This window comes from Lepidochelys kempii, chromosome 3 (genome assembly GCF_965140285.1).
Source record: "Lepidochelys kempii isolate rLepKem1 chromosome 3, rLepKem1.hap1, whole genome shotgun sequence".
In the NCBI taxonomy this organism is placed as follows: domain Eukaryota; kingdom Metazoa; phylum Chordata; order Testudines; family Cheloniidae; genus Lepidochelys; species Lepidochelys kempii.
Genome location: NC_136382.1, coordinates 104190449 through 104212776, shown reverse-complemented (window position 1 = coordinate 104212776; position 22328 = coordinate 104190449). Strand labels below are relative to the sequence as shown.

The following is a 22328-nucleotide window of genomic DNA, read 5'->3' as shown; positions in this document are numbered from 1 at the left end:
TCATATTGAAACTTTACACTGGCATGTGTCGATTTTGAAGAAATTGGGTTTAGAAAAGAATATGGAAAAGAAGCATTCTGATATAGTAAAAATGTTCCATTTAATTGTTGGAACGGAACACTTTTTTTAAACCAATTTTCACTTAGGAAATTATTTTATATTATTAAATGTATATATATTTAAAACTCAGCTTCAAAACAAACTGTTTCAATTGGCCCAAAGCAAAATTTTTTCAAAAATTTGGTTCTGCTGGAAATTTCTAAATTCCTTGTTTTCATTCCAATTTGGAAAGAGAACAAATTTTAAAACTGTGGAATTTCCTGCTAAATAGAAATTCTGGTTCTCACACAGTTCTACTATTGATATTAACATATTGTTAACCTTTGAAATGTAGAAACATGGACAGACTTATGATCTTTTAATGTACTGCTTTATACACCATGGTTTAGCGAATTAATCAAAGGCAGATTTTGCTGCTTTGTTGAACTGTAATAAATAATCAACATTTCTATTAATGCAAATTCAAAAGTAGATTGTTTATCTGTAAAACTATTCTTAATCTGTATTTATTAAAGTAAAGGTTATTCATAAATGCTGAATCATGCTATTACTAGCTAGAGAGGGAGGGGAGGAGTATTAGTGGTATACTGTAGAACACATGTCTGAAAACTAGGAACTATGGGGTTTCTAATCCCCACTCTAACAATGACGCACTCTCTGGCACTGGGCAAATCACTTAAATGTCTCTGCCTCGGTTTTCCCCACCTGTAAAAGGGGAATAATGTTGTTTAGCCATCTACCTTAAAATGAACGCTGTGAAGGAAGCTTAATTAGTCAGTATCTGTAAAGTGCTTTATTTTTGTTTTATTCAATTTCCTAACTTTTTATTGTTGTTTTCTAGGGCCTGATTCAAAGAACATAGAGATCAGTGGGAGGACTTCCCATGACCTAAATGGATCAGACCCTATGTTGTTTCTTTTGAATGTTAAAGGCTAAATATTTATATATTAAAATTTGGCAAAACATATATATGTAAACACTTAATGAATCTAGCCTTATTCAAATTACAGTAAAACATACAAACATTTAATACAGTCAAGAGAGACCAATACCAAAAGCTGAACAAAAGTCTTGTTGAGTTAAGAGGTTTTCAAGTGGTAGAGTTAAACCAAATAAATGTGTTAGTCTCTAAGGTGCCACAAGGACTCATCGTTGTTTTTAGAGTTAAACGTGCGTCTCTAGTATCCTCTTATTTTCAGCTAGGGACTAGCTTGACTGTGCCACTCTGCTACATTATATTGTATGGAGTACCACTGAATGCACAACCAGATAAAGTGAGGCCGAGAGTTTGCTAAACCTTGGTCAATTAATCTTAAGATATCACCTCTCTGCACCTGAAAACTTGTTAAATCATTCTGTAAGAGATGTCTAGTATACATATAAAGAGATATTTATATCTGAAGATCAATTACCTGCAACGGACTAGCCAATGGCCTGTTTCTAGGTACTGCAAATGTTTTGTGAATGCTTTCATCCTCTTCTGACACTGGCATCTTTAAAACGGAACTAGTAAGAAGATTCTAAACAAAAAAAAAAAAGGGGGAATATTTAGAGGAATTTTCATAACACTAAATTTAGAAAGACCACAAACAATATTTAAACGTTTTAAAAACAGATCCACCCTAATTGGACACTGGATAATAGCATGCCTTGTTGCATAGAGAGCTTAGGCCCTCTCATCCCTGAAGCCTGATTATAGAGCAGCATTATAAAGTGTAGAGTAAGGCCCTGATCCAGTAAAGCACTTAAGCATGTGAGCAATCCTAATGAACTGAATAGAACTACTCAGAGGTTTAAAGCTAAGCACATGCTTTGCCAGAATGGGACCCAAGTGGAAATTCTTCTCTTCTACCAGTTCTAACTCTGTGATCTAGGCGTTTTTATATAGAGGTACAGCTCTCTTCTAAGTGGATGCCTTTTACAAAGACAATCGGGAATGCCACACCTATATCTGAATGCCTGCAACTCCCACTGTCTTCAGTGGGAGTCACAAAGGTCTAATTAAGACCAGAATTGCCCCATGTCTTTCACATATGTGTAAAATACACAAACACACAAATGGCACTACATACATAATGCACCAATACTTTTCCTGTTAGGAAGTTTAAAAATAAATTGTTCTGTCTCTTGCCATTAAGAATGTTGGATTAAAAATGAAGAAAGAGTTCTGGAGTTTGGACACTTGTACGTACAGGCACATCTTCCATAGTAGATGCATGTGTGAAGAGCTGAGTGTTCAGGTTTTCCCCTTCCCAGTGATTCGAGCAAAAGAAGTTTCCAGCTTTAGCTGTTGGAGACTCCACCTGGAAGCAGAAAAGGAACCATGTGTTAAAAGGCAACGTCCATGAGAATATTTATGCTTTAAGTTCCTCAGCAACTGGACTGGTCTGCAGGGTCCAGGTGTCCAAAGCCACAATTTAGCCCTTTGTAGCAATTTTGTTCTTTACATCCAAAAATTCTTAAATACTCAATTAAAAAATAACAGATCTTTGAATATGTGCATTCAGATATTCACTAGTTCCACTTTCATTTATACAAGTTGTAATCCTTTTTTAAAAGTAGTGACAGAGCATGTATTTTGGGGCTTTGCATAAATGATAAATTAATGTAATGAGATATTTTCAAACCACCGGACTTCTAGGTCACTCTGTAGTATGGTCCCCATTCGGTTATTTTATATATTTCACCAATATTAGAAAAATTAGTCCAAATTTCTGGACAAATCTACCTTTATAAGATGCAAATAATGCACATTATATAATAACCTGAACCACTGGAATCAACAGAGACTTCCAATGAAGTCAATGGGAGAAGACTTGGGTACTAATAGCTAAGGCTGTGTGTTGGTCATGGAGGTCACAGAAGTCATGGATTTCGTGACTTTCTGTGACCTCAGTGACTTCTGCAGTGGCCGGTGCTGGCTCAGGGGTTGCCTGAGCTGGCAGTCCCTGGTCCAGCAGCAGCAGTCTAGGTGTGGGAGGGGGCTGAGGAAGGAGGTTAGTGTGCCCCCAGTGGGGGGGGGGGGGGTTCCTTACCTGGGAGGGGTCTCTGGCTCCCACCGGCATGTCTCCGCAGCTCCTAGGTGGAAGGGCCAGGGAGGCACCGCCCCCGCAGCTCCAATTGGCTGCAGTTCCCGGGCAATGGGAGCTGCGCCTGCGGAGCCGGGGCTTGTGGAAGAAGCAGTGTGCAAAACCCCTTGGCCGCTCCTCCCCCTAGGAGCTGCAAAGACACGAAGCTGGGTAGGGAGCCTGCGAGCCCCACCAACCCTCCCCTGCCCCCAGAACCAGCGGGGGTCCCGGGCCACCCACCCAGCACTCACAGCACCCCCAAACCGCCACCCCACCCCTCTGAGCATCCATGGCCCCCAGCCTAAGTTTTAGTTTGGGGTATATAGTAAAAGTCATGAACAGATCACAGGCCGTGAATGTTTGTTTACTGCCCGTGACCTGTCCATGACTTTTACAAAAAATACCCAGGACTAAAACACAGTCTTACTAATATTATTAGGAGTAATTATTTAGCTCATATGTTTTATTATTTAGCTCAGGCACTAAGAACTTGGTATTCACCTGGAAAAAAAGACATCTGATTGTTTGAAAATAAGTTTGATAGAACCGTTTGCTGTGAAACTGATTTAGGTTGCCCCACGTAAAAGTTTTATGCCTTACCTCTTGTTTGATTTTTTTCACCAAAGGGATTCCACTTTCGTGTAGCCCAGACACAATTCCAGATTCATCAGATTCTTGTTTGATAACATCGTGCAGGTCTTCTACAAGATGAGTTGGAGTTTGAGGCTGAAAGGAAAAAAAAAATGTATAGTTTATGTCTCAGGCAATCCCTTCACACTAATATCCAAGTGACTTTTATCACCATTTCTTTCTTACCAGCATCTTCAAGGGGCCATATTTGATTTCTTGAGCTGCAAGTGCATTTTTGAATGGAGTAGGTGTTCTTGGAGAACTCTCCAATATTGACCTCTTGATGGCTGGAGTTCTGAAACTTTAAAATGAGCGAGAGAAAAATTTTTTTACAGAGAATGTGTTCGAGCATCTTTGTTCTGACCCTATAATTCAACGAAAAAGTGACCTACTGTTAAAGACCGATGGATTATTAAATTAAATTAATATTAAATACTATCCTGTGATAATGCCATGAGTTCACACTATGCTATTTTACTTTTATGGAGGAAGCACGTGTTTTAATCATTTAATGTAAAACAATAATCTAATAAATTGATGACTGTATATACATGATTGTTATCCATTCAGAAACTCTATAATGAAAAATAGAAGTATTTTTCTAAACTAAAGAAAATCCAAATAAAATGCATCAACAAACAGGACTGTAACAAACAATCCAGCATTTTGTGTTGGCTCAGTCCTAAACTGAAAAAAATAAACCCCGGAGAGTCTGAAAATACAATGTTAAAATAAAAAGGACTTACATATTGTTCTCCTTCTGAGTCTTAAAAGTTTGGTCTCTGTGAAGTGGTGTTGTAACAGACACTTTATGACCACAGAGTGGAGTGGAAGTTAAAGTAGGATTGTCCAGGTCCAGATTTTCATGGTTGGCTGAGGTGTTTAAGAACTGCAGTTATGAAAAGAAAAAGCAATATGAACACCTAGATGATGATGTTGCCTTTGAGCAAAACTGGGGGGAAAAAAATCATCTTTCTAGACAATTAACAAGATTATTTCTATTGATCCACATATAATTGTATGTATGGCTATTCGTGTCTGATTACAGGGTAAGGGTGTTAACTCATGAGCAGCTGCTTGAGAGAATCATGAAAAAAAAATTAGCAGTTCAAGTGCTGGAACTATGAACAAAAATTACTTTCTGTTCCAATAAGAAGCAGTTACCACTACTCACAAAGCTAAATCTTAAGAACTCAATTCAGTTTTTAATCAAATAAACTGCAAATGACTGCCACCATCATTTGCCTAAGTAAGACTTCAGTAAAAATGAGTAAGGATTTCAGCAGTTGGCTCATAGAGTATGGTGGTTAAATCCCATTAAGCTTTATGTAAAATATTAGGCATGTTTTTAAATTAGTAAATAAAGTGTTTATTATAGGACACTGAACTCCTGTTATCTCTCTGAAAACAGAGTATTCCATTTGCACAGCACAAAGTGAAAATTATAGCAAGCTACAAATGCACTGAATGTTCTGAAATGCAAGTATTGGACTGATTGAACAGGAGACAGTTGGATTATTTAGGTAAAAATTCTGCATTGGGAGGGTGTGGCCTTAACCTCATTTCCATCTCTAATGCTTATGATTCTATGAATTTAGTGGCATCATTACTCTGTTAGTCAAAGTTTTGCCAAAATACATATTACCCAATAGGCCTACTTGTACTATATTTTTGTATGTGCATCTTTTTAATTTGTTACATCTCAAAATATGCACTTAGCTCAGTCAATAATACATGTTTAAATATACCGATTTGCAAATGTAGCAGACCTTTAGATAAATAAAATGCATTTGATAACCTCCAATAAATTATTTTTCTCTCTTTAAGGACCATCATAAAAGAAAACCAAGAAATCCACAAAGAAAAAAAATCATGCTGACATAATGCTACAGCTGTGACACAAAGCAACAAATGACAGGAAATTCAAAATGGAGATCAAGATGACCTTCATATACAAATTTTATCCCTGTCCCACCCCACCGCAAGAATCATTTGAATTTTCTGGCTGTTGTCAGTTTGTCTCACAATCTGCATGTTATTTAAATAAACAGTTTGGGTTTTTCTGGGTCAGTGAATCACACCGCGTAAATGGACAGAGATGGGAAAGTGTTACAACGAACAGAAATGTTAAACTCTGGTAGTTGGAGGAATTAAAAGCAAGAAAAAGCAAACAACTATCTTCCCCTTCAAAACCACCAAGAATTAAAGAGACAATAAAAAAAAGAGACTCAACAGTTAGCTTGCTGATAATCTAAACTCAGTGGTGAAGATTAACAGCAGTAAGAAGATTCAAACATGGAGTGAAATCAACAAGTGCAACAGCAATTAGTCATTTGTTCCAAAGGATTAGTTTCTAAACTGTTAACACTCTGGTGACTTTTGAGAATTAGTAACATCTGTGCAGAAGACTTGATCTACCTGCGAGGGAGAGAAGGGTAGGCTTTTGACAGGGGAGCGCTTAGGAGTTGAACTGCTGGCCTCAGCAAATCTGAAGGAGCTAGCGTAGCCACTGGCTAAGTGGCTGGAATGCCCTCTCTTTTTGCGAAGAATGACCAACGGAGCTGTGCTGCATTTTGAGGCAGATAAGGACTTTGGTGAGTCAAGAGAACCCTGACTCAACATTATTTTGCTCAAGTTTGTGCTAGGGCGTCCTTCAGGTCTACACGCATTGGCCTCTCTTTGCTGAAGCTGTAAGACTTTGCCTGAGGGAGTTTTGCTAGGCGAAGTGTCTGCTTCTTCAAAGAATTCAAAACTGCTGAGATCACCCCATGATGAAGGATCCTGAAACAACGTGGGAGGCACGGAACTATAAGACAGTATATAGTGCCACCTCATGAAAATACAGCATTACGATATGCCAGTAACAACAAACAACAACAACAACAAAAAAGCCCTTCCCAATTAATTCACTTTGACCCTAGTTTTTTGAGTAATATTATGAACACTTACTCATCTTTTTAATATATCCACTGAGTATATTAAACTGAATATTATTCCATTGGTACTGGAAACCAAATTCCTGAAAGTAGCAATGAGTCAAGTGATGTCCTACCAATATTAGTTACATCAATGTAGAGATAATATCTTCGTATTATGGAAGAATACGTTAATCAGTCTCCAAATAAAGCTCATCCTCTCTCTAACCAGGATGCTTGCAACTACATGCTGAATGAGTGTAGCAAAGTTTGAAATGTGCACCCTAGTTGTTATAAACTAAGATGACACCTACAAAATCATATCAATGTAATAGCTCTGTGTCAACTGACATACCCAAAAATCACAGTGAACAAAAGCCTATGTTAAATGCAGTAAGCCACTCAGTATTAAATTAAGGTTTCCAATTCTTTAAATATGCCATGCAAGCTCTTTAAGCTTTGAAAAGAGGCAGCTATTGATGTTATGTCCCACAGCAAGGAAGAATTCCAGAAAAGCATATAAAAGTGTGCACACTCACACATAAGACTACAGCCTCCTGACACAAATTGAATATCACTTACACTATTACGCTGGTTTTGTTATCTCTAATTTGATTTCATTTTGAGAGAGGGTATTATGAAGAGTCCATTTAAACCAGTGCTTCTCAAACTATCTGATGTGGCGGACCGGCAATTTTTTTTCAGTATACCAGGGACCGGTACCATATTTGTGCCATATTATTATTGTATTCGCATAGGCACGTAGCACATCAGATCAGAAAAACTAACATTCTTCACTGTATTAATTGGAGTGGGAGTGTGGCGTACTCGCAAAGCTGTTCCCATTTAAATGCACTGAAGACTGACTGAAAGGCTGTGCGTCTGTGCTGATAGTATAAAATGACTATTATTAGTATTACGATCCAAGAAAATATTACTTGAACGTTCGTAGTAATATTAATTTATGTCAGAAACAATATAATGAATGTAATAAAAGTTGGCAGACATTTTTTAGGGGGCTTATCCGCTCCCACCCGACAACATACTGCAGTGTCTTTTTACTCCACCAGCTCTGCTGATCAGTGCAGATGCTGTCAAATTTCACAGAGCAACAACACCAACAATAATAATTAATCCTCCTCTCCCCAAACCTGCGCTAAACTGTCTTCCAGCATCAAGGGGCTACTTTTTTTTTTTTGGAGTGGGGTGGAGGGGTGAGAAAAGGAGAGGGGGTGGCAGCCAAGCCCAAGAAATTGCCAGAGATTAATGAGTCTTCTCCTTATTAGTGTGTCCGTGGGCTTTGTCTGCTCGGGGCTGGGCAGCAGGCAGTGTGAATGGATGCCACAACGTGCAGGCAACAAACACACACATACATTACACACGCTGTGCCTCTCCCTCTCCGTGGCGTAAAGGTGTGGGGGGGGGCGCGACCCGGCCAAGGGCAGCGGCCATGGCAGAATCTCCGGCAGCTGCTGCAGCAGTGGCCGGGGTTGAGCCAGCATAAGCCAGGGCAGCGCGCGCAGAGCGGAGCCGGCGCGAGCAGAATGCGCTGCCTCGGGTCCCAGGCACCATGGACCTTCAGCCGACAGCTCGTGGACTGGCACCAGTCCGCGGACCACCACTTTGTGAGTAGCACTGATTTAAACTACTGAATTTTGTAGTTTGCCGAAAATTACTCCTCCCGCACACACAAGGAGGGAAAAAAAAAAAAAAAAAAAAGAAATCCATATATTATATAAGATTAAATCACTCTTTGGGACTTGATACAAACAACCATGTGTTATTTTAAAAATAAATTTCAAATCTTGCATTTATGTCGTTCTGAAAATAGAAATAAATATAAGGAGCTCCCAGCTCCACTCCCCTTATACCTAGATTGCATGCAAATTTGCCTGGAACTGAGAGTTCTACTTACGGAATCTATTAACTGAAGTGTTTCTGCAAATTCTAAGAGATTCTTAACATTATCCAGGATGTTGCTCTGATGAACGATCATGCATCTTGCAGGGGATGCGCTTTCTTCAGGTAAGCAACCGTGATCCACCGGCGGAGATGGAGTACAGTGGTGATGCTCCCCCAAACAGGAAACAGGTGCACTGTCGCCATTAGTTCTGGTATTGTCAGCAATTGTGGTGCTGTGCCAGCCTGGGTAGCTTGACGTGTGGTTCTGTGTCTAAGGGAAGAAGAAAAAAAAAAAAAAGGAGGGAAAAAAGGCAGAAGGAACTTAGCAATGAAATTGCACAAGGTGTCAGATGCTGCTGGAGGAAAGATAAAAGCAGTTGCATCATCTAAAAGCTTACGCCTATGAAACAATTGTCAAGATGTTTCCTTTCATCAATGCAAGACCTTGCAATGGTACATTTTATTTATCTTGAAAGTACCTCATTATTTAGATCCAGTATTAGGTATCATGGGCATATATATTGTATATCCAATAAATTCATACTACTATGTTACTCCAAAAGTTCCATAGAGTCTACAATTCTTGCATGAAGCAAGAATTCGCAAGAATTCCCTGCTTAACCCTCAGCTCTGTAAGAGGCTAAAGGATTTAAGAGTTAGAGTTGCTTTTGTTTGCACATCTCATCTTCTTCTATCCCTGTCTAACACTACAGCTTACACCAATGCAATGAAGAGGCTGTCAAATCAACGTGGTTAGGAAAGCAGAAGAGCAAATTAACAGAAGTTTCTTTCCAGTGTGATCATGCAACAGAAGAAATTGCAAAACATTAACTAAAGTTAAAAGTGGCCAAACTAACACATCATGCACACAATCATTTTATTATTAACCAGAAAAAATTACTCATAAAAGTATCTGCTGGCTATCACTTATGTTCTAGGATGATTTTGGTTTATTTGTTTTAACTATATTATTACATAGAATAAGCTACTTATCTATTTTACCACCTATGCATGACAAAATGTGAGAATTCAGTAATAGCCAGCACGGGTTGCACACATGCAGCTAAAGGTTCTAACATTATTCACAGAAAAGTAAAACAAATTATCAAACATGCACCAAGTCTGAAGTTTACAAAGTATGCAATACACAGCTGAAGTAAGGAATGCAACAGAGAGGAAAAATTAATGAACAGGCACTACATTTTCATTACATGAACCATTGCACACTTTCAGAAACACACATCCCCAGTAATATCAGATCTGGTGGGATTTACTCTGTTAACTTTAGTGTTATCACCCTTGTGGTAAAATGTAGAGCCCAAACTTGCTCCCGCTGACTTTGCAAAAGTAAAAATACCTGCAAATTGTTTAGTACCATAACATACATAAATTTATAAAGCAAATTCATACTAAATATGTGCTATGTTTCATTCTTTTAAATCGGAAATATAGGGCCTTGATTAGTGTCACAGGCAGAGGGGGAGTAAAAAGGTAAAAGACAAGCACTGGGGTAAAGCTGCTATCCCTCCATCCAAGCACACAGTGACAGTCTTACTGGTAATGCCTGCTGCCCTTTCAGTTCATTCTCAGTCGACATTAGTAGCAACTCTAATTCCTTTATTCGTTTTTCTTTCTCAGGATCTTCATCATTATAGTGTCTCTGCAATTAAGAGTTAAGGGAAAAGAAAAGATAAAGGTCTGATCGGATGTTGCAACTAAAATGCTTATGGCTTGCCGTCCTGTGGTATCACGGCCAAATTAGCCTCAGAGGTAAAACAAATGTCAATTGCGTTTTCCACTGTAAAAATCCCTGTTGAATTTCAATACAGACATTGAAATAGAAAAAGTGAAAGCCATCACACTAAATATCAGCTAATGTGTTTCAAATTTACCTCGAAAGAACTGATCGTTAGCTATGTCAGAACTCCCCCCCTTCCCCATTTTCTTCTCCATCACTCAGTATGTTAAAAATGTTTTTTCAAGGTAAGAAGTTTGCATTTTAACTTCCATATCAAATGTTTAACAAATTGACTCGTGAAATGATCTTTAAACTATCTACCTGAATAGCTGCAGCGGCTGGCTGAGGGACATTGACAATATTTACATGCAGTGCTACTGGATATGGGATTTGACCAGGGACCTAGGCCAAAACACAAAAGACACTCAAAGTTATTAATTCCATTATGCGAGCTGCAGTGTGTGTTGGGGTTAAACTCAAGCACTACTCCTGCATCTTACACTGAACATTTAAAATCCATAAAATTCCTCTCTTCTAACTTGCAAGAAAACTGAGCAGCTTTTAACAAGTAAATACGACACTAAGCATCAGAGGAGGAAAGACGTTCAAACAAGAAGCACCCACCAGTTCTGAGAGTGGATGAATAATTCAAAGAAAGTTTTATGTTTGTTAAATGTTTCTAAACTGAAGTGCAAATGGGAAACAGATAGATTGTAATAAAATGTAAAACCCAACTGCAATCTAAAATCCATAACACAATTGTGTTTAAAGGTAGCAATAATTTTCATATTAGTTATTAGCATAAAAGGATTTGGATTAAAAACAGTAACAATGACCCTGCAATCAATACTCAAACAGAACAAATACTGAAGTCAATGGGAGAGTCACATAAAAAGGGACTACAGAATCAGGCCCAAATATAGCTGAATTTCAACAAGTGCAATACTTACCACCATGAGAAATGCTAATTCATATGCATTATAGTTGGTTAGTTTGTTTTAAAAATTAAGATGTTAGAATGCTGTAGCACAAAGGTATGAAAGCAGGTTTACCTATTTTAGGGTTATGTATGCCCATTATTGTAGTATATGATACTCCAGTTCTGCAAAGAACTTCCTTAACTTTATGCGTGTGAAGTCCCATTGACTTCAATGGGACATAAGCATGTTCTGAAGGTTAAGCACATGCTGAACTGACTTGTGGAATCAGGGCCTGAGTGTCTAAGATCAGCATTCCTTATTTGCCCTCATTCCTCTAGTCCATCCGTGAAAGCAATAACAAAAACATCATTCTTCATCAATTTCAATGCAGATAGCTTAATCACAGATCTACATATGCAACAAAAAGTTTTCAGCAGCTTACATTTTGTGGCTCCGAGATGTGGTAATAGGAGTAGTCATTGTTAACTGGGGGTTGGGTGGCTGCTGGAAGTTGTGCAGAAGGTGGAGTGTGAACAAAGCCCATTAAGTGATTGTTTTTCTGAAAACTTGCAGCTAATGATGACTGGTTGGCTTTGGAAGACTCCTGAAGATAACCTTCCTGTTCAACCTTTCGACGCATTGTAGAATTCCAGTGGTTCTTGATAGCATTATCAGTTCTACGGAGGAATACATGCATATAAAGATTTTTTCAAATAAAACTTTCAATTCAAATTCAGTATAGTTGTAGCCATGTCAATCCCAAGCTATTAGAGAGACAAGGAGGGTGAAGTAATATCTTTTAGTGGATTAACTTCTTTGGAGAGAGAGACCAGCTTTCGAGCCACACGGAGTTCTGGACCTGAAGAAGAGCTCTGTGTGACTTAGAAGCTTGTCTCTCTCACCAAAGAAGTTGATCCAATAAAAGATATTACCTCACCCACCTTGTCTCTCTAATTCAAATTAAAGTTAATTGACTGGAAACTGTTGTCAGTATAGAGCATTTCTAAGAGTCCTCAATAAATTTGTCACAATTCAATGGTGTGTGTAACACAGAAAGGTGTTCTACCCTCCTCCTACTAACCCATAATTCTTAAGCACAGATTTTTAACAATTCCAAATACAAATCAGCTCTCTCAGGTCATTGCACTTTGAAATCAACTACCAGTGGCAATATGCACCATAAGAATGTATGGGATAAGACACATGGATCTCTACTATGACTAGGATTTATGGATCCAGTTCTGATGTTTCTCTTCAATTATATCTCACTGTGAGAAATTAATCACTTGAGGTCTACCACATCTCCGCTAGGTGAAGCAACTGGCATGTGGAGCAAACCCCACCTTCTAGGTTGCTTCATGCACCACCATTTTTTTTAAGCATTAACATTCCAATAGAATTTTGCTGCATTCTATTACTACAAAGAGAAAGTGCAGGAACCAGCAGTGAAACGGTTAACCTCCAAGCAAATTTCACAACTGGGCAACCGAACAGTTATTAGGGAAAGTTTTTTTTAAATTTCAGAAAACAAACTTTCAAGTATTCAATTGTGTGATTAGACAAAAGCTATGAGAACTGCATTATTAAAATCAGGTCTTGGGGTAACTCAAATATAACACCTCTATCTGAGAGTCTTTACTTCACCACCACGCAGTGTTATTAACTGTGGGTGTCTGTGGTACAAGGAAGGCTGCAAGAAGATTGTAAGGCTCTCCAAACGACAAGCCTATTTGTGGTTCTTCTCTCCAGCCAAAAAAGGCCATCACACTTGTGTCTTGGAGATGTTTTACCAACTACTGGAGTCTAGAGGGAAAAGAATGTTGCTTGTTTATTTTGTATATTTGACAGCACTTTGTGTTTGGGCACTTTCACTGTTACCGCTGCAAAGTCAGTAAGACTTACAGATGCACGCTTACAGATGAGTAGTCCCATTGAAGCCAATAGAACACCTCATATGAATAAAGTTACTCATTCTACATGAGGGTTTTCAGGATTGGCATTTGAGTTAGTTAGTTTCCCTTAGTTTGTATTTGGATCATTCACATAGCAACAAAGAAGAGTAAAACACTTTAAAATATGGGGAAAATATTAATGTAAAACCATCAAAACTGTCTGGGGCACAGGGGTAGATGTAGCTTATGAAACAACTTTTAATTCATTGTTAAAAATACTGACTGGATTTCAAGCTGACTGTATCCTCTTAGCTGAATGTAAACTTAGTTTCATATATAGAGTCTGATCTTGCACCATTAAGTCAACAGAAGTTTTGACAAATACTCCAACACAAACAAGACTAGAGCCACACTTAGGAAAGCCCTGATGATTTACTATACTTACTATTTCTTCATCCAGTGGCAAATACTTTAAAAAATATTTCTCCATATACTTGGTCCCAGTTAGATCAATGGCAAAAACACACATTGATATCAATGGCACTAGGATTTGGCTCAAAGCATTTTGGTTTAGAACATGCAATTCTTTCAGTGTACTAAGAAGTCACCTGAAACAGACTGCTCAGACTCAAAACCTTCTCTTCACTATTTAACGGCTACTATATGTCATTACCGTCCAGGCAGCAACTTTGCAATTTCTGCCCATCTGTTTCCCAGCCTCTTGTGTGCCTGGTAAATAATTCTATCTTCTTCTTCAGTCCAGGAGGTTTTCTTTACTTCTGGATTCAGATGGTTGTGCCACCTCTCCCTGCATTGTTTTCCAATCCTCCCCTTCAAGTGCTTGGCAATAACAGACCAACGCTTTGGGCCGTATTTTTGCACAAGTTCTATCACCTTCAAAGAAACACAGAAGAACCGCCCACGTTTTAGTGTGACATAATGAATTAGTGCAATCATTCTGTAATACTCCAATATCTTCAATGAAGTTTCTCAAAACCGCTGTAGTAGAGCAGATGGGTAGGCACTGCTTCATATTTTCTATTTATATATTTACCCAAAAGGAAAAGGCTTTGGTAATATCAAAGGCATTTCTAGCGTTTAGATTTGCAGCATTAAAGTATTCATTACTTGATTTGTGTAGAGCACTTTGAAACTGTACCAGGAAGCACTAAATAAATGCTAAGTATTGATATTATTGGGGCCAGTCTTCAAGTCCTTCCTCAGGCAGTACTCCCACTGAAATCACTGAAGTCTAGATGAGTTTTATCCTAGTTAAGGCTGCAGTATTGGGCCTATCATTAAGTACTATTTAAAATATGAGGCTGAAAGAAAAGTTGATTACCCGCTGATCCTCTTCTTTAGTCCATGGACCTTTGATAAGTTCAGGATTTAGTACTTTCTGCCATCGATGCTGGCACTGCACATCTGTCCGATTCTAATTGCATATAAAATATACAAATTAATCACTTGTCATATAAGATGAAAGAATTGCAATATTTCTTTCTCGGTGCACTTGCTCCCCAAACAGACCCTCTATGTATCTCATTGCCAATTAATACAATGAAGCTATATGGGAACTGAGACAAGATTGAAATGAGGGTCCTCAGCAAATCAACGGCTGGGAAGTACTCTGCACATTGAATTAGAAAAGCATCTTTTCCATAATTGTCACTGTATCATGGTAACTAAACAAATTTATCCTTTAATATCTATTAAAGATATTTTTAAAGAATAAGTGTTATTATATGTTATCTGTAGAATTTGAACAACAATAAGAGATCACAAAAGAGATCTCATATTTTATAAGCAGCATTTACTAGTGATCAAAGCTAGGTTTTTTTTTCTGTACTAAGACATTTTTGTTTTACTGACAGATCAACCATCTGTTCTATAACAAATCCCCAAAAAAGTCTTTTTACATTTCCCCTCCCCCATCTGAGATGAGTAGTGAGATAAATAAAATTGAGCATAAAAATTGATATTCAACAAGGCATCCTACTGTATTATAGCTGCATTTCTTAAGTTCCCATTTGTGGGGGGCTTTATATCACATGAAAATGTAGTTAAGAAATAACCTCTCCCCCACCCCTTACTTGAAAATGGGTGATAAAGAGTTGTCATCTCTGCAAACGAAAACAGAAACAGTGTCCACTTACAGGAAGAAAATTGGCAATAACTTTCCAGTCTTCTGTACCATTCTGTTCCACAAGTTTCTTTAGTTTTTCATCCTAGTTTTTCATAAAGACAACATCATCAATGCTCCAATCACTTAGCGCTGCAACTAAAATATATCAGTCAAGCTAAGGTAAAAAAAGAAAATACTCCACGTTGCTGAATTTTTATGGATCCACTTCTTTCAGGGATCCAGGACTGACATAAAAGAGAAGTCTCTGGCCTGATAATACTTTTTTTCTTGCCAAATACACCTCCTCATTCAGCAGATAGTTTTTCTTTGGTTATGGGTAGGAACTTAAATATATTTTCTGGGCTTCTGGACTATGCAAATTATGCTGATCTGCATTTTATCAGCCAAGGCAATTTAAATGATTATTTTGGGGCTGGTATTTTCAAATAAGTCTAAAGGAGTTAGGTGTCCAATGTCCACTGAAATTCAAGAGGATTTAGGTACCATATTCCTTTAGGCTGTTTTCAAAAAGCTTTAAATGTTAATCACAATACTGCATAAGATTCTATACTGAATGCATAACGTAAGTAATCCGCCATATTTACTGCTGGTGTAAATGGGCAAAACTCCTAAATGGGTGAAACTCCATTTCTTCAAAGGAGTTTTGAATATTTTCATCAGCAGAGATTTTGGCCCAATATCCTAAAAGTAATGTAGGCCCTAAATACCAAAAACAGCCAATTAAAAACATCAAGAAGGACAAAGGTATTGTAATAGCAATTCAAGCTTTTAAAAAAACCTTACATGAAGCAGCCTGCTAATGTTTATGTATCAGAATGAATCACTGGTGTTGAACAAGCCCAAATATCACTCAAATAACTGAATTAACACATTTCACACAAAAATTAAACCATTGTAAATGACCATGGATTATCCACCCTTGTAAATGAACTTTTTATTACTACAATTTGCGCAGAAAATAGACACAAGAGCACTAAAAGTTACCAAAGCATATTCTCTTATATTCAGTCTTTCAAAAGGGGAACGTATCTTTAATGTCAGCTTGAGGTACAGAATAGATGTTTCTTCCAGATTTTAGTTACTGACCCATGGAATCACAACTCCATTATTAAAGCACAAACTTCAGATGATCCATTTATTTGTAATAAGAGGGCAGAAGTTTGTACGACAGTTGTTTGCTGCTGTTAAGATACTGAATAGACGTCATTTCTCACATAGCAACCATTTTCAAACAAAAGAGCCAGCAATAACAATCAAACATTGCTACAGGTAACTTTAAAATTGTCGAACCCTGCCAGCTTAATGCAGTAGTTTGAACACCTATCGGGTATAACAGTCTTTCTGGAGTCAAGGATCAGTATTTAGACTTTTTTTTTTAAAAAACAACAACCCACAAATTTACATCTAATTATGTATATAGCCAAATTCTGCCCTCATACATTTGCATGAGATTCACACTGAAGTTGATATCTAATGAAATCTGCATCTGAGAGAAGAATTTGACCCATTTACTCTCTCTTTTTAACCCAAATGTAGTAAGTGATCCTTTATTTACCTCTTCACGGGTCCACCTGGTTTTTCCTAAATGACGTTTTCCAGCCTTAGGAAGCAGACCATCGTAGTCATGATCATACATCTCAACATCTTCATCGTCATCATCACTACTATATATACTACAAAAAGAAACAGGAGGCGACTTAGAGTGGAACATGAAGACTTAAGTTCCTGAATTACAAAATATATGAAAAACAACAATCTTTACAAAGGTTATACAGATAAAAGTTTGAAAACTTGCACAACAAGATTTTGTTCTGCATTCTATTCTACTATTCTGAACTGGTTCTGCTGTTTTTGGTATCCACAGATACAAGCAAAAGGCTGGCAACCTTCTTATTACTGTACATGTTTAGACCTGCTCATACTGTTAGATCAGTGGCAACTTACACACTTGGCAGCCTTTCAACCAATGAAAGTTTCAAATTAAAATACAATGTTTAGGACAATAAAGAGAACAAGAGGCTATGTCCTTTACACAAGTGCATATGCAAAATCTTTAACTCAGGCTACATATTTTGAAGAGTGCTTAATGTTTTCACATATTTGATGAAGTAGCTGGTTACACAATTCCCACATGGTATTTTATGTACAAATATAAAAATAGTAAAATTATGCAATAATATATTAGTCATCATTTTGGGATTAGAAGACCAAAAATATTGAAGGGCACAAGTTTTTCAAAACTAATTAAAATGAAGGCCATCAAGCGATCACATTATTTTGTAAACAAACTCTTATCAATTATGTCACAGTTCATGGTCGAGTATAGACAAAGCTGAGGACTAGTACAATACAAGATCTCTATAGTAACCACATAAATGATCAAGTCTCCTTATACTGAGTATTTTGCTAACTTTATAACTTTACTACCTCTATGCCATTTCTAAATACCTCATACTGTTTTTGAAATACTCTAGTCCTCACCTAATTAATGACGAAGGGATTTCCCCAGAGGCTATCTATGGGTAAAAAGGAATCTATTACTGTTTTCACAACCAGCACTAACCCTATCCCGCTAGCTAAAACTGAAGTGTTTTGCAACAGGAGTTGTCTTTCTGTTGGGTAAAGTATTATTTCCAACTTTAAGATATAAACATCACTTTTGAAACTTCAACAAAGAGATGACATCTTTAGTACTACAGAAAAGACAATGTAGTATTTGACTAATGATCATGATATATGGAAGAATCTTTAGATACAATTTTAAAAACCTGTTTTTGATAAACAGCCATATTAATAAATCCACACTAACAACACTTCAATTAAGGATGGACCAGACACTATTCCTCCTGTTAACCTTGTTTTTCAGAGACTTTGGGGGGGGGGGGTCATTAAGCTGAAGTTCAATGTACAGGTTGCTAGCCAAGATGCAAGTACCACCAAAATTCAAGCAATCAAAAAGCTTAAAAGAAAGTATATTCAGTTAAAATAACATTAAGTCTTCAGCCCTGTCTTCTGGCACATGTTGTGTATCAAGGAAAATCGCTATTTAAGAGGTTTTTCAGCATCTGCAGTGATGCATGTGGCCTATTTGAGACCAAGTCGCAAATGGCTAACAAACTGGCAAAACAGGTCTGCTAATTCCATTCTTAATTTACTACCACTGTGCCTAGGTAGGGTGGCACATGTGACTAGATCAGGGATTCTCAAACTGGGGGTCATGACCTCTAAGGGGATTGCGAGGTTATTACATGGGGGGATCGCCTGAGCTGTCAGCCTCCATCCCAATCCCCACTTCACCTCCAGTATTTATAATAGTGTTAAATATTTTTAAAAATGTTTTCAATTTATGGGGTGGGGGGTCACATTCAGAGGCTTGCTGTGTGAAAGGGGTCACCAGTACAAAAGTTTGAGAACCACAGGACCAGATAGTTCACTCACAAAGACTTGTGGAATATTTAGGCATAGCTAGTGACTTCAACTCAATCCAATCCTTCAACTCAAAAGAGTAGTTATTCACAGTAGTAGTCTCACTGACTACAGTAGGACTACTTACATGAATAAAGGTTGCAGGGTCCTATTCATATGAACAGAATGACAGCCTTAGCTCTATTTCTTTGCTTTTATTTTTTTTAAAGTTAGATTTTCTTTTCTAAGTAACACATGGAGACAATTGTGTGACTGCTATTAACGTTAACAGAAGTTTTGTAGCTAAATACCCATGTATCATTTTGAAAATTGGTGTCACTGATATTGGAAGTACCAGGTACAGCCAGCAGGGTGACATCTCCAGTGCTGCCAAATGTTCCAGGTACATCAACGGAACATGACACAAGTGAAACTGGAGTAGATTAGTGATGAAAAGGTTACCATTATTTTAATGTAATACTTATAATCTAAATTCTTTCCGTACCTACCAAGGACCTTATTGTGGCATACAGAATGAGTAACTCCCACTCTGTGTCTCCTGTGACAGGAGAATTCGGCCGGGGGGGGGGGGTTATAGGATGATCCGCACCACATTTAGCGAATCAGGTTTCTAGCATATGTCTGAAACATTTTTTTTTAAATATCTGAATGCTCAAAATCTGGCCCCAACAACAAATGCACTTGCTAATTACCAGTAGAGTGGACTAAGTGAAAGGGTTAATGATGCCACACATGCTAACTTTCAGTGCTGTTTAAATACTCTACAAATATGAATGCTACATTTTTGTCAAGGAAACCAAATTGTGCAATGATAAAAAAGGGGGTGGGGGTGGAGAGGAAATGACTTGCTGCTGTACTGTGATTGAAGAAACTGGGCACAAACAACCGAGGGGAATCCACTTTCGTTGTTTTGACTAATCCACTTTGCCGACATCTCCTTGCAGAGCACTTCACGGAGCTGCTTAAACTATGTAATCTCGAGTTTCCCTTCTCGCACCAGTACATCCCCTTCGCAACCAGAGGGAAAGTATCTGCTGCTCCGCGAGCACGGCGAATCACCACCACTCGGGCTGGGAAGGACCAGTCTGAAAGCTGCTAAGCAGCTCCACTTTCCTCCCGTCTCTCCCGCTCATTCAGTTCCTGTAAAGAGCAACTGACCCTTTCGTTTTGCAGGCCTGGCTTCCTCCACCACTCCTGACACGCTCATTCCGCCACTCTGCAAAGTCAAAATAAAATACAGACTACCCACTAGGCTCTCACCCCCCATCACTACCACCTCCCGTCTGGCCCCAAGAGGGAGGCGCAAGCGAGGCGGGGACACATCTACTGTGACTTGGCCCCCGCCCCCCCCCCCCCCACGGAGGGACAGGATGAGTAATTCATAGTCCGTCCGTCCTAGTAACACACTCGCTCTCTCATACTCAAGTAACAATCTAGTTTGCACCGAACCCCCACCCCGAGCCTCCTTCTAGATTTCACACGCTGGGCAATGCAAACCTTTTTTAAGTCAGCGATCGGCAACAAGAGGGAAAAGCTGCGGGGGAGGGGGATTTGCTTTTCTGTCGCAAGCCGTGGGGGGGGGAGGGGGGGGGGACAGAAAGGAGAAAGAGAATCTCCACGTGTCCGACCGCCAGTCCGGAGATCATTAGAAAACAATCCTCCTACAGTGCGTGTGTGTGTCTGTAACAGCAGCCACCACGAGGCGCTCAGACCTCTCCCTTCCAGTTCGCAGCACGCCGCCCGCCAGAGGGAAGGGAGCAGCAGGGATCAGTCACCCCCAGTACCCCCCCCCCGCCACCACCACAACACAGCTCGCGGTCTGTGCCCCCCCCCCCCAGTCCCATGCAACAGCCCATTCCCCTGGAGGAGGAAAACAGCAACGGGAGCAGCCACATGACAGCTGCTGCCAAACGCCCCTCTCTCCTTCTTCTCTCCCCACCCCACCCCCTCCTGCCAAAGTCTAAAGAGTTGCTCTCATCGCGCTGCTGAAAAGCTTGCTCGGGCTCCGACATGTGCGGAGCGGCGTGTGCATTACAAATAAAAAGCCTTGCAGGGCATAATTATAAACCGAGAGATGAGCGGGGCAGAGTCGGAGTCATTAAAAGAAAGGCTCTGCAACTGCAAAAAAAAAAAAACAAAAAGAAAAGAAAAGAAAGAAAGAAAGAAAGAAAGAAAGAAAGAAAGAAAGAAAGAAAGAAAGAAAAAAAAAGGTTTGCTCCCTCCCCAGCGCCTCCTTTTCACGCCGCCTGTCTGCCACCCACCTGACATCCCACCTCCACAAAGAATGAATGAAATGGGAATGAACTACCTGCAGCCACTAAACAAGTCCGACATTTTTGGGCTTACATCTGCCATCTGCTTAGCTCCTCCAGCTCAAACAGACCGCAGAGCAGCTCGGTACAGATCGCTGAAGGCAACAAGTCCAAGTGGGAATCCTGTCTCCCCCTCCCCACACACACACACACACACCCTCTAATTTGTAGCCACGCGTGCCATGCACGGTCCTGGGAAATTTCTGCCTGAGCAACTTGCAAAATGCACTGCAAATTGCAATCTTCCCAATATCCTGAGTCTTTTTTTGGGTGGGAGTGAGGGAGAGAGGGGGGTGGTTGAGAAGGGTCTGAGGGGGTTCCTAATATGCTATTCATTTGGTCTTGCAGGGTCTGTTTAAGTTTCCCTCTCCCCTTCCCTGTGCACAGTCTGACAGGCGTGGGGAGGATCTGGCAAACCACTCCTGCAAAAACTAAAAAAAATAAAAATAATAACCCAAATAAACCTCTCTATCCATAGACTACTAAACATACACACACACAAATGCTTTCATGCTGCAAAGAGTTTACCTGTGCCTGGGTCTCCTGGCCATCCTGGGACTAGCCACAGGGGGAGGAAGGGGGGACGTGTGCTGGCTGAAGTGCTTTGCTTTCTGTGCTGCTTAAAAGTGCCCCACCGCCGCACAGTGAAGTTTTCAGGAGCAGCAGCAGGAGGAGGAGGAGGAAACAGGTTGAGATTAAAGAGTAAACTCTGTAAACAGAGATGCCATCAAACAAAGGGCTTTTTGGACACTCCCCCTCCCGCCAAATCTGGCGCCCCTGCAATGCGCAAGCGCCTCAGAGCCGGGAGGTTCCAGCCTCGGCCGCTGGGGTTTATTGCCGGGGCCGCGGCTGGCCGAGGAGCCGCTTCCAGCCGTGCCGCCTCTCCCCCTGCGTGGCTGGGAGCCCGCGCGACGGCGGCGGCCAGGAGCGGGGCAAGGGCGGCAGCAGGAGAGGCGCCTTTTGCTGCACAATCCCCGCTCAGCGGCATCAAGTCCCCGTGACTCCCCCTCCCCCCCCCCAACACACATACACAAGTTGTCCCTGGGCAGCAGAGCTAAGAAGCACCGCTCTCAGCCCCCCCCCAGTGCCAGCTCTCCGGGGGGTTGATGCGAAAAAACTGTAGTGATTAAACCGCCGCCCCCCGCGCACACACACACGCCAGAGGAGGGAGGACTTGCGCTGGGTGCATTTCAGAGCCAGGCTCACAGACCCAGTGGTGTGACATGCCCCTCAGCCGGATGGCCACAGCCTGAGAGGAGCCCCTTCTAGGGTGCGTCCCTGGCACGCGTGTGCGAGGGAGAGGGGGTGCAGCTGTGGGA

General features: G+C 40.0%; 1 protein-coding gene across 5 annotated transcripts in view; it reads right to left on the bottom strand.

The window, feature by feature from the left end:
• MYB (MYB proto-oncogene, transcription factor) overlaps nucleotides 1-21877 on the bottom strand; it is a 34768-nt gene extending 12891 nt beyond the window's left edge. Inside the window, exons 1-15 of one of the 5 annotated variants that reach the window (XM_073337379.2) lie at nucleotides 21538-21877; nucleotides 16827-16944; nucleotides 15282-15353; nucleotides 14468-14560; nucleotides 13799-14019; nucleotides 11676-11910; nucleotides 10635-10715; nucleotides 10131-10235; nucleotides 8589-8846; nucleotides 6177-6539; nucleotides 4505-4647; nucleotides 3945-4059; nucleotides 3729-3854; nucleotides 2253-2363; nucleotides 1473-1580 (exon numbers count right to left, since the gene is read on the bottom strand). In XM_073337379.2, the coding sequence (XP_073193480.1) occupies nucleotides 1473-1580; nucleotides 2253-2363; nucleotides 3729-3854; nucleotides 3945-4059; nucleotides 4505-4647; nucleotides 6177-6539; nucleotides 8589-8846; nucleotides 10131-10235; nucleotides 10635-10715; nucleotides 11676-11910; nucleotides 13799-14019; nucleotides 14468-14560; nucleotides 15282-15353; nucleotides 16827-16944; nucleotides 21538-21560 (2172 nt within the window). In that variant the 5' untranslated portion in view covers nucleotides 21561-21877. Of the gene's footprint in view, nucleotides 1-1472; nucleotides 1581-2252; nucleotides 2364-3728; nucleotides 3855-3944; nucleotides 4060-4504; nucleotides 4648-6176; nucleotides 6540-8588; nucleotides 8847-10130; nucleotides 10236-10634; nucleotides 10716-11675; nucleotides 11911-13798; nucleotides 14020-14467; nucleotides 14561-15281; nucleotides 15354-16826; nucleotides 16983-21537 lie in introns of those variants that run through there. The other 4 variants (XM_073337375.2, XM_073337376.2, XM_073337373.2 and 1 more) reach the window with 4 other exon arrangements.
• Between the last annotated feature and the right edge of the window lie 451 nt (nucleotides 21878-22328).